The sequence below is a fragment of the Sphaeroforma arctica genome (genome assembly GCF_001186125.1).
Source record: "Sphaeroforma arctica JP610 unplaced genomic scaffold supercont1.281, whole genome shotgun sequence".
Lineage (NCBI taxonomy): Eukaryota > Ichthyosporea > Ichthyophonida > Sphaeroforma > Sphaeroforma arctica.
In genome coordinates, this window is record NW_014040277.1 from 60482 (window position 1) to 70724 (window position 10243).

The 10243-nt window shown below is 46.7% G+C and overlaps 2 protein-coding genes across 2 annotated transcripts in view; one reads left to right on the forward strand and one right to left on the reverse strand.

Moving 5' to 3' along the window:
• SARC_04777 (hypothetical protein) overlaps positions 1–6863 on the forward strand; it is a 9295-nt gene extending 2432 nt beyond the window's left edge. Inside the window, exons 4-17 of the mRNA XM_014301382.1 lie at positions 170–265; positions 809–977; positions 1605–1750; positions 2011–2122; positions 2451–2522; positions 3162–3230; positions 3453–3676; positions 3994–4089; positions 4341–4448; positions 4666–4745; positions 4982–5218; positions 5523–5588; positions 5856–6000; positions 6420–6863. Of these exons, the coding sequence (XP_014156857.1) occupies positions 170–265; positions 809–977; positions 1605–1750; positions 2011–2122; positions 2451–2522; positions 3162–3230; positions 3453–3676; positions 3994–4089; positions 4341–4448; positions 4666–4745; positions 4982–5218; positions 5523–5588; positions 5856–6000; positions 6420–6520 (1721 nt within the window). The 3' untranslated portion in view covers positions 6521–6863. The remainder of the gene's footprint in view (positions 1–169; positions 266–808; positions 978–1604; positions 1751–2010; positions 2123–2450; positions 2523–3161; positions 3231–3452; positions 3677–3993; positions 4090–4340; positions 4449–4665; positions 4746–4981; positions 5219–5522; positions 5589–5855; positions 6001–6419) is intronic.
• A 613-nt stretch (positions 6864–7476) lies between these two features.
• Positions 7477–9832, reverse strand: SARC_04778 (hypothetical protein). The gene is made up of 4 exons (XM_014301383.1): positions 9761–9832; positions 9367–9489; positions 8990–9049; positions 7477–8696 (listed from the first exon to the last, which is right to left on the reverse strand). Exons 1-4 carry the CDS (start codon positions 9815–9817, stop codon positions 8517–8519), a joined length of 420 nt encoding a protein of 139 aa, XP_014156858.1. The 5' UTR covers positions 9818–9832; the 3' UTR covers positions 7477–8516.
• Between the last annotated feature and the right edge of the window lie 411 nt (positions 9833–10243).

Below are 10243 nucleotides of genomic sequence, written 5' to 3' on the forward strand. Positions count from 1 at the left end.
TTATTCAGTGTACTCCACGCCAATTGTACGTGCAAAACCACTTTGACATGTTGTAGCTCCTTGATAGAGCTGAGAAGAATAGATGTAGCATGTTATTTTTTTATGAGGTTTGCACCTCCTACTCCACTGATGCCGCCATCACCAACACCGGTTACCGTTACACTTTAAGGAATAAACGTGCGTCAGAAAGCGAAGGATCTGCGCTCACTTCTGCAGGACGATGAGCGCATCAGAGAGGAGCGCGGCAAAGCACGTGCCAACAGAGGTATTTAGAGTTGTTTGTGTGTACACCGAGTGTGGACATATGATTTATCTTTATGAGTACAAAGCAATATGTCGGTTTGTTTGAAGTTGGATTGCATATATGTAGTCTGAGTGAAAAAGGTACACACTTTTATGTTTATTGTGGAATGTACAAGCTTTCTTAGAAGGCTGTCTATTTCCGCGCATATTGTTTGTGCTAGGTACCAAATTCCAGTGCACGTGCACTTCTATTCTGACTACCAAGTTGTTCTCATGGTTTCGTGCTCTTTGTCAAATCATCCGGAACAATCCTTGGAGAGTATTGTACTTATATCTTCCAATGGCTCTCTCGCCCAGTCTAAATTCAGTATAAGTGTCCTGTATATGGCTTACAAACTTTGGTCTGCGACCGGGAATGTTATCGAATCTGGAATGTCTCATCGCTATGGGCGTTCAATTGGAATTATGTGCGCCTGTGGTTGAACCACACCTATATATGTATATATACACTGTACAAAATTGCAGCTGTTGCTAATGATGTACCTATTTCACCATCGTCTCGCAGGCAAATTCACCGGTGTGAGCGCAGCAGAGATGTCGGGCAGTGCGTCACGCTACGGTGGTTTTAGTTCGGCGGGCGATCGAGGGTTCTCGGCCACTGGAGGGTTTGGTAGTGCTGACTACAATGCCGGTCGTGGGGGTGGTGGTGGTGGTGGATCCAGCTACGGGAGCAGGTGAGTGGCTGTGTCTGTGAGTGTGGTGTCATTGATGATTGCTGTATTTATAGCTACAGTTATATGCAGTAATGTATTTTGTGTGATTGGGTTTTTGAGGGTACTCGACCTTTGGAGGGTCCGGCAGTGTGGACTACAATGCCGGTCGTGGTGGTGGTCGTGGAGCATCCAGCTACGGCAGCAGGTGGCTGCTTGTATCACTTAGTGTAGTTGAATGGATGTGCGCAGTGCTTGATGAGTCATATGTGTATGAGTGGGTGACACGGGGGTTCTCAGGCAGTGGTAGACGGGGTGATCTAAACGTGATTTTATCGAAGTGAGCATGTTAGGTGCTGTATTGGATATTGCTCTCAGTGATATGAAGAATGGTATTGCGAGTGACATTCAGCCTATTTGCGATGTTCGGTTCTCATAAGGTGTAGAATCCGCGTGATCTGCCATCGCTGTAGTTGCAGTTTTGGATGTAGTCAAAGAGGTACATATACGCCACTTGAGAGTCATGAAGTATATCCGGATGGCCTGCAACTAGAACTAGAATTCGTACTTTTATATGACTAATTTACGTTTGTGTGACCGATTTCTGACCTTGTCGTTTGTGCATCCTTCGAATTGCACACATAACACCAGGCCGAAACCCCGTGGCCGGGATGTATTCGACGACGAGAGTCCTGTACGCGGTAGCAGAGACAGCGACGACAGATACTCGTCACGTGACCGCGATTTGGACAGACGTGGTGGAGATGGCGACCGCTACGACGATCGCGATAGCGGCGGTGAGTGTTTATGTCGTTAGTAGGAGAATGGCGTGGTTGGTTGCATCAAGCCATGCCTTATATACAAGATACACACAACCGTTGTGTTTGCACAATGTAATTTACAAGATATACACAGCCGTTGTGCTTGTACGATGCAATTGAAACGCTCAATATATCCCACGGCCGCACGCCTCGGGTTCAGTAGCTCTGGCGTACTTTAAAATATGGGCGTTTCATTCTCAAGCATATCACGTGCACTGCGATTTGTTTTCACTCAGATAAATACGGCAGCAGTAGAGACTCGGATAGACACAGAGATGGCAGGGATCGGCGTGACCGTGATGACGATAGGCATAGTCGTCGAGATACCAAGGGTACTTCTCGTTCAGGGTAAGAACTCATGCGTACGTACCCAGTGTTCAATAGGAGGCGCGAGTGCAGAAATTTGGCACAGCTCTATCTTTGCACAGAAGTGGGAACAAGAAAGATCGGCTTCCCTTTCCTGTATACCTATCTGAATTTCCCTGCCGTTCGGAGAATGCTCTCATGAAAGCTGGCTCAATACCTTCGAGCAATGCTCACGAATGCTATGTCATTGTACTGCCCAACCGCTACACATCGTGTGGCACGCATTCGTGGGCATCCTTTCCCTCGTAGTTGATGCAACGCTCAATCTAAACACATCACCCCGCACGCATCCGCATATCCGCTGACACAGACGCGACGACCGTCGCCGCAGTCCTTCACCCGCCGGCCGAAAGCCATCGAATAACAGAGACCGATCTCTGTCGTAAGTGTTGATGGTGTGACCCCATTGCGTACCAAATTGTAAATCTGCAATACGTGGTGGTCATAAAATGCCATATTTGATACCAATTTGCCTTGCATATGACCACGTGCCTTTTGGTGGACGTTTGGAGCCCTGCTTCAAACTAAACGCGTTGAAAATATTACGCTCATAGTTTTGAGAAGAAGAAAAATTGCTACACTTGGCGTATATCTCGCAACTTTTTTACTGGTGATGCAACTCGATACAAAGTCAGTATGTATTCTATGTATGTGCGTGTGATTGTATATTTATATAGAAATCATGTGTGGAGCATATCTCAAGTCACGCTGAGCGGTAGTGATACAAGTTTGCCCTAGCCAATCATTAACAACCCTTCTTATATGTTTCATTATATGATCATTCCTATGCTTGTGCTCGTGAAAGTATGTGTACGTGCATGTGTATATACTGAGCTCGCACTTTTTTTACAAGGACTTCTATGTTGAATCAACACGGTATATTTAATAAGCATTCTGGTACATTTAATAAGAATTCTGGTATATTTAATAAGCATTCTGGTACATTTAATAAGCATTCTGGTATATTTAATAAGCATTCTGGTATATTTAATAAGCATTCTGTCTATTTGTGCTGATCTAGGCCACCTCGAGGATCGCCCGCTGGATCACCACCCAGGTCAAGGAAAACAGATAACTCCAGGGGTGCCCGGTAGGTGGAACTGACTAAATATATGTATGGTACAGAAGATGAGATATGTGTGCATTCTCATTTCTTGGGATCATGCGTCACACAGCTACTCTATATTCTTGCGTAAGGCCGCACAATTCTTTTATACTCGGTGTTTTCGGGCCAGAGGCGATAGCCTACTACGAACCACTTTAAAAGAACCGTCATTAAGTTTGTCCTGAAATCTTTGGTACCCAAAAACAGACGCGGAGTACCCACCAAAAGTGCCGCGAAGCCCTCGAAGATGGTGAGTCTGGGCGCCGCCGAGAGCTATGGCGACAGAGGCAGCGACCGCCGCGCAGACAGGCAGGACAGTCGCGGCAGAGACAGAGACAACAGAGACCGCGACGATCGAAGAGATCGCGATGATCGACGAGACCGTGATGACCGGGACAGGAATGCTTCGAAGTACCAGTCCGTGTCTGACGGTAAGTGGAAAGGGAAGGGAAAGAGGGGGGTTGTTGTTGTTGTTGTTGAATCTTAGCTGTGCTTGTGTAGTATGTCTATAAGGTGCCCCATTCACGAAGGTGTTTGTTGGTACACCGTTTTGCATATGTGCACCGTTTATTTTTTAATGGTCCCCGTGTGCGGTTTACTCCAGGTACATTTTGCTTGGCCTTTTGTGCAGTGTGAGAATTTTTAGATACGAAAGTGAAATTAGAAAGTGCCTTATTGAGCACATCTAAAGTGATATATTAATTTGACTATCATCTCATTCTTTAAACTTTATTTATTTATAAAATAGATCCTTTCGGAGACGATTTTGGAGATATGAGTTTGGCACCCGCAGCCACGCCAGCGGCAGGTCCAGCAGACGACTTCGGAGACTTCAGTGGATTCAGTAAGCTTTTGTTCAGTGGTGCAAATCAAGGCGTTCCGTGAGATAGTTTGTGCAGAAAAATCGATGGCTGTGAGCAGATATGCAAACACTTCGCAGACAATGTCTCCGCGTGTCCACAATATAGCCGGCACATGTGTGTTGCATGAGTGGGTAAGTGTGTATTCGGATGTAAGTTCAGCTCCAGTTGTGGCTGTATATTCACAACAATTAATTATACACCTAATAAGCATACACCATTTGACGCCTCACAGGCTCTGAGCCCGTTGCTGCTGCGCCGGTCCAGGCACCAGTGAACACACAGGCTGCTTACAGTGGCACAGCGGCCGGTGAAGATTTCGGAGATTTCACAACATTCGCCGGTATGTGTTTCTCTGCGCAGACGCTGTAGTGGCGTGCAGTATTATTATATCTTTGCTTTGCCTGCTATCAGAATCGGGAATAGGAATCAGTAACAGGGAAAAGACAACGTATCGTAAACGTGGGTCAAATCTTAATATAGAGACTATGTAATATTGACAGCGTATCAGCGATGTGATTGCACCGATTATTCATATGTTCGCGCTACATTTCCCGCAGCGCCCGCGCCAGTTGCCGCACCAGTAGCCGCCGCTGGTGATGCTTTTGGAAGTTTCGGGGGAGCCCCACAACAGACGATGGTATGTGAAAGTAGTGTGTGCATGAATGAGTATATCTATATGTGTGCATAATCGTCTGCAGTTGCAAAACACAGCCACGACCTTCAGGTTGCTTGTAAGCATACGCTTGACACTCTATTGTAACCCGGCATCAACTGGGATCACTTCCTATGTTTCGTCTGCGGAAAAGCTCAGCAAGTGGCTCGGTATGCTCACACCACATCTCATCCTCGTTCACTCTCGCTACCTTCGTCTAGCCAAACATGACAATACCGCAGACCACCGCCGCTAACCCAATGGCCATGGGTATGGCTGGGATGCAGGGCATGGGCGGTGTCGCCCCCACTGGCATGGGGATGCCCATGAACAGCATGGGGATGGGTGCCATGGGCATGCCGCAACAGACGCAACAGCAGATGATGATGCAACAGCAGCAGGCCCAGGCCCAGGCCCAGGCACAGCAGAACCAGGCCTTTGGGGCCCAGGGCATGCAGGTGTGTATGTGCTGAATGCGTGTATGGTTCGCTTACATGCACGCAAATATCGCTGTATCCTGGTACTGCAAGCCCGGTTCCTGGGGAGTGGGTGCCCGCGGCAATGCTATGCTGTACACCCAGGCGGTGCTAGAACATGACCGAGAGGTGTAACTATAACCCCGAAATATGAGGCCCGAATGTCACATGCGAACACAATGGCGCTCGATTGCGGTGGTGGATTTTGATACCGACTACTTTTGTGATGCAGTCTGTGCTATTGCAATTCTAACATTGATTCTGAACCACTGCTTCGATCTTGTAGGGAATGCCAGCGGGTTATAGCATGCAGCCGATGAAGCCCACGTCAGCGACTGGCACGAAGCCACCGGTGAGTGCATGCTATTAATATTTCATGGCACGCGTTCATTGTGCATAGCTGCCAGTTGCTAAGCTACCAAGCGCGCAGCGGTTACAATATTCTTGTCGCTTTGGGAAATCGATTCGTTCCTAGTTCGATAGACTATCAAGGTAACGAGGTACAAGCAGTCTTCTTATTCCCACACGCGATCGATGGGGATTATTGTGTGACACTTCACCGGACAGGCCATGTCTTGCTATTCTCACTGTGCGACTTGTCTTTCTTCTTCGATTGCAGGCCGCCAACACGTGGGGAGGCGCTGGTGCTGGACTGGTGAACCTCGATGCCGGTTCATTGGGTATGGGCGCCACGAAGAAGGCTGAACCAGTGCTTACACTGGGCTCTTTACAACCAGCCGACACCCCAATGGGAGCGCAGCCAAGTATGTCTTTGTGTCTATGCGAGATTGTCCTTGGCCGACCTGTAGTGATTCTTGTTTGCATGTACGCGAATGGGACATTGTACAGCATTCGAATGACAGTTATACAATGTAATCACTGCAAACCTCATTGCATTTGTGCTTCCATGCTGTATGCTTTGAGCGACTTGTGTGTATGAGTGTGCATGTGATATGTATACCTAAGGATGCACGAGTCTACATCAGCACGGCGGTTGCGCTATAAACTGCGAATCATGTCTCTCTGCAGATCGAAGCGTCGTTTCCATGCAGCTTTGTCTGACTTGGAAGGAAAGCAGAGCTATCGGCGCAAACATGCCGCTTGAACTCAGAGCACATCTCAAACGACATATCATTATCGCGAAACTGACTGACATTCCGTTCGCTGCTGTTTTACTCTGTAGTCATGCCAAGACAGGGCTATGGACAATCGTCGTACGGCCGCCAGGGCTCAGCCAACCAACCGGCGGGGAGACATTACTCTAACAGCAACACACTGATCTAAGCCTGGTGGATGACTTTTGTTCTGTGAACTGCGAATAAACAAACAAACAGTACCTACTAGTGTAGACACAAGCAACCCATCGCCCGCCGCCCGGGAAAGAGTTGTGTTGGATTGTGCAAGTGGCACTTTCTGGTGGCTTGTCGCCTCGGAGCCGGCGCTACGCACCTGCTTTTGTATGCCAAATAGTTCAGTTTGGTTTGGTTTCCCGTGGACAGTCCTTCATACGCTCTCCTAACGCACAGCCATCAACAAAGGAATATCGGCTATGTGCGTCTGAATTGTATACACGTTAAGCTACGTGAAGACTTGACACCTAATAAAAATGACCTCCATATGAAATGCCCTGGCACTGGCTCCCATTTGACCCCTTACACAGTGGTAGCGGGACCCACTTCGTAGGTCTGCAGCCATATGATTGTGCTCACCTTCTCTGCTTCATATATATTGCGCGACAGCGGAGCGCCAACAATTCTCACTATGATGATGCGACACGGCCAAGCTAATTGGAGCGTTTCGGTTATTGCTTGAAATTTAGAGATTGCTGTCCAATGTGTCGATTGGAGGTGTAATTCTGAAACCTATCGTAGTATGTTGGAGATGCATCCAAAAGAACCCCAATTATTGGTATGAACTGTGCTATGAATCTTTACTACATGTGTAAGTTAAGGATAAATTCAAGATATGCGGCCGGCAGAATATATTATTCAGGCGCAAACACCTACAGCGGTGTAAATCAAAACAGGGGTACATGTAGTAGCTCGATACGACAACGCATTCTGTAGTCAACGTACCTAGAGGATAAGCTTTAATAGAAGTTATATTTTCTCCAGCATCTCTCATACCAAAGGCATAAGTGTAATTTGAACTGACATTCGGGCTCTTGTTGAGGTCAAACCCGACTCTCGCATCACTCCAAACTAAATATATTTGTAATAGAAGCGACTGTTCATGATTGTACATTTAGAATGGTTTATTGGTCAAGGTACAGGGTGCTGAGCTCGCCAGTCTCCTAACCGGATTTCGCATTACAAGTAAACCTCCAGTCACTGTATGTTCACATTGTAGCATGCAGTATCGCCCTTCCTGGTCGCAATTTGCAATTGATGATCGCATTGCAGGACTTGGTGGGGTGTCGCCATCTACTGAAGTAGGGCGACACGGCATCCGGCTCAGTGGATTATGAAGCATATGCAGTGCATACATACCTAGCTACTTACAATCACACTAAATAAACTACATTAAAACCCTGACGTTTTAACTGTAGTACGCTCTATGCCTACACAATACGCCCACAGCTGTAAACAGTTCTGTGCGATTACCGGGTAGCCGACTTCTCGGTCGTTCGTGAAGTAGCAGGGATATTGACCCAGGTCAGGTGTGTGGGGTTTTATATTCGCTTGTGCCCCTTGATAAGAGCTGAACCACGTCTTGGCGAGAGAGTGGTCTCAGAACGACTCATGAAGATTCTGTAACGTGCGAGTGGGCTTTCATATGGAGACAACAATAACTAGATTCTTGAGAAAGCCCTACGCACAAATCTCGAGTGAGAGGCGTGGGCGAAGTTAAGACACGCCTTCTCCGGGCAAACACCGATTGGCTTTGATTCCCCCGAGTATCTCATCACTCCGGGTTCTGAGTCTCGAGGAGCACTTGCCGCCACCAGCAGCAGCATAGTCAACATCGTCCCAAGGCTGCTCCCTCTTGGTATAAGCATGCTGACCATTCTACGCCTTCCAACATCGTGAAGGAAGAAAGTAAGAGTGCGGGCTATGTCGAGACAATGGACGCTGTTGTGTGTTGTGTGTCATCGACAAGTATATCGGAGTCTGTACCACGCTTACGGCAAAGTGCCTTTCGCTAGTTAGTTGTGCAGATTGAATTTGAAAGTCTCCGACGCCGTAGGTTCGTATGTGCACATGTGTATACATCAAAAACCGGCACTACCCTGAGGCATGTGTGCTACATGCGTATATCTATACGTATTCAGCATAGAAAGTTATATCAAACGCCCTATGTACGTCGCTCTAGGATACTTCATTGCCAATGTTGGCCATTGTACTAGGAAGTTGTCGCATAGTCCTAGTTTGTAGATGATCTTGCCTGTAAGCGAAAGATTCTTCACGCGCGCAACGCTCTCGACATACATCAACTTCGTGTTATTGCGCAGGCCCAGAAACTGTAGTGCAGACGTTGAACACAAATTAAAGCAAACAGGGTTAGCTAGCGACAATGTACAAGTTTAAGAAAGACAGTCATCGCCATTTAATGAGCTGCTAAGGATGTGAACGCATGCTACATCCATGTTCCGTACGAAAGATACTACAGCGCTCGAAATTAAGCGGACCGGCACAATATGGGATATTTAGAGTTAAATGTGAACAAATGACAATGATGCACTTCATTTCATAAGGATAAGGTGCCGAAGGTGGCTAATCAGAGCAGAAAAGGTTAACAAACGTAGATGCATACCCGCAAGGCGAAGCACACAAAGAATATTGGAACGCAGGTTCCCGGTCCATTTCCGAGTACCTGCATATGAAGGGCACGATATTTTGAGTTAGAAAGTTGGATTTTGAGGATGAAACGGCCATATAACTCATGCTCATACGCTAGCGCACGTGAGTCACTTTCAAGTCAGCTTAAACCGTATTGCACTAAGTACTTGACCTAGCTCGTCACAATCCTCATCCAGAATCATAAGTCTCTACAGATCACGATAGGTATTTCACGAGTGTATTGTGTGCATACCACATTAGTCAATAAATATGATCGTGTCACCGTGTATTGCACCCCTTCTGAGCAGCACACCACGTTCCTAGGCCTCATTCCGAACGACATTTGCATACCAGTCCAGGTTCAATATCAAGCACCAGCGGTAGACAGGACAGCTGCGATCGCAGAGTAGTGACGACACTCGACACATAGGACTGCCCCACTTCTCGACTTCGAGGGATTCTCCGGAAGCAAAACTGTGCAGGTAATAGAATTCAGGTGGATCCTTTAGATTGGTACGATGACACGCCATATATGGGGCTCCAAACGGCAACATATAACATAACCACACCTTCGCTCGTTTCGAACCTAAGGACTGTCTGGTACTGCCACTTATCCCCGCTATTTGGTTTTGACGGAGGTACCGCACGATAAGTAACCAATGCCTTGCTACACTCGCATCGCAACGTCAAGCATCTGCGGGGAACTCAGTGAAAATCAGCGCCGCAGACATCCATTTTTACAAACCTCGTCTGCCGATGATCCGGACATATCCTCGAGCTCCCGCACCTTGGTCTCACTCATTTTATCGGTTTCTACATAATTCGGACGTAGAAACAGGCGGTGTAGCGTTAGCTTCCTCAACTTTAAAAGATTTGCCGATAAATGCGAATACTTTGTACTTTGAAATTATATTTTCTTGTAAACTGGCCCACTCGTTATTAGAGCATTCTCTCGTTCAGTGTTATATTTCCTCAAGATTCGTCGAGATACGCGATAATCTAGTTGTTTATTATGTCTTATGTACAAGGATGTGAAAATACTTACAAACTTGTTGTTAAATACTTTATACACAACGATTAAGAAACCCCTCACAACACAGCCAATTTCATTCCCTTTCTGAACACAAAGAAGTGTGCAAAACTACTGTATGATAATTTTCTACGTGCTGCATTATATATATATATATATATATGTAAATGTGTGTGTGTGTGTGTGTGTGTGTGTGTT

Excerpts from the sequence above, each read along its gene's own strand:
- SARC_04778 (XM_014301383.1), bottom strand. The coding sequence starts at position 9,817 with ATGAGTGAGACCAAGGTGCGGGAGCTCGAGGATATGTCCGGATCATCG. Across the intron at positions 9,490-9,760 it reads CCGGATCATCGGCAGACGAG|TTTTGCTTCCGGAGAATCCC; the intron begins GTTTGTAAAAAT and ends TTACCTGCACAG. Across the intron at positions 9,050-9,366 it reads TTGATATTGAACCTGGACTG|GTACTCGGAAATGGACCGGG; the intron begins GTATGCAAATGT and ends CTTCATATGCAG.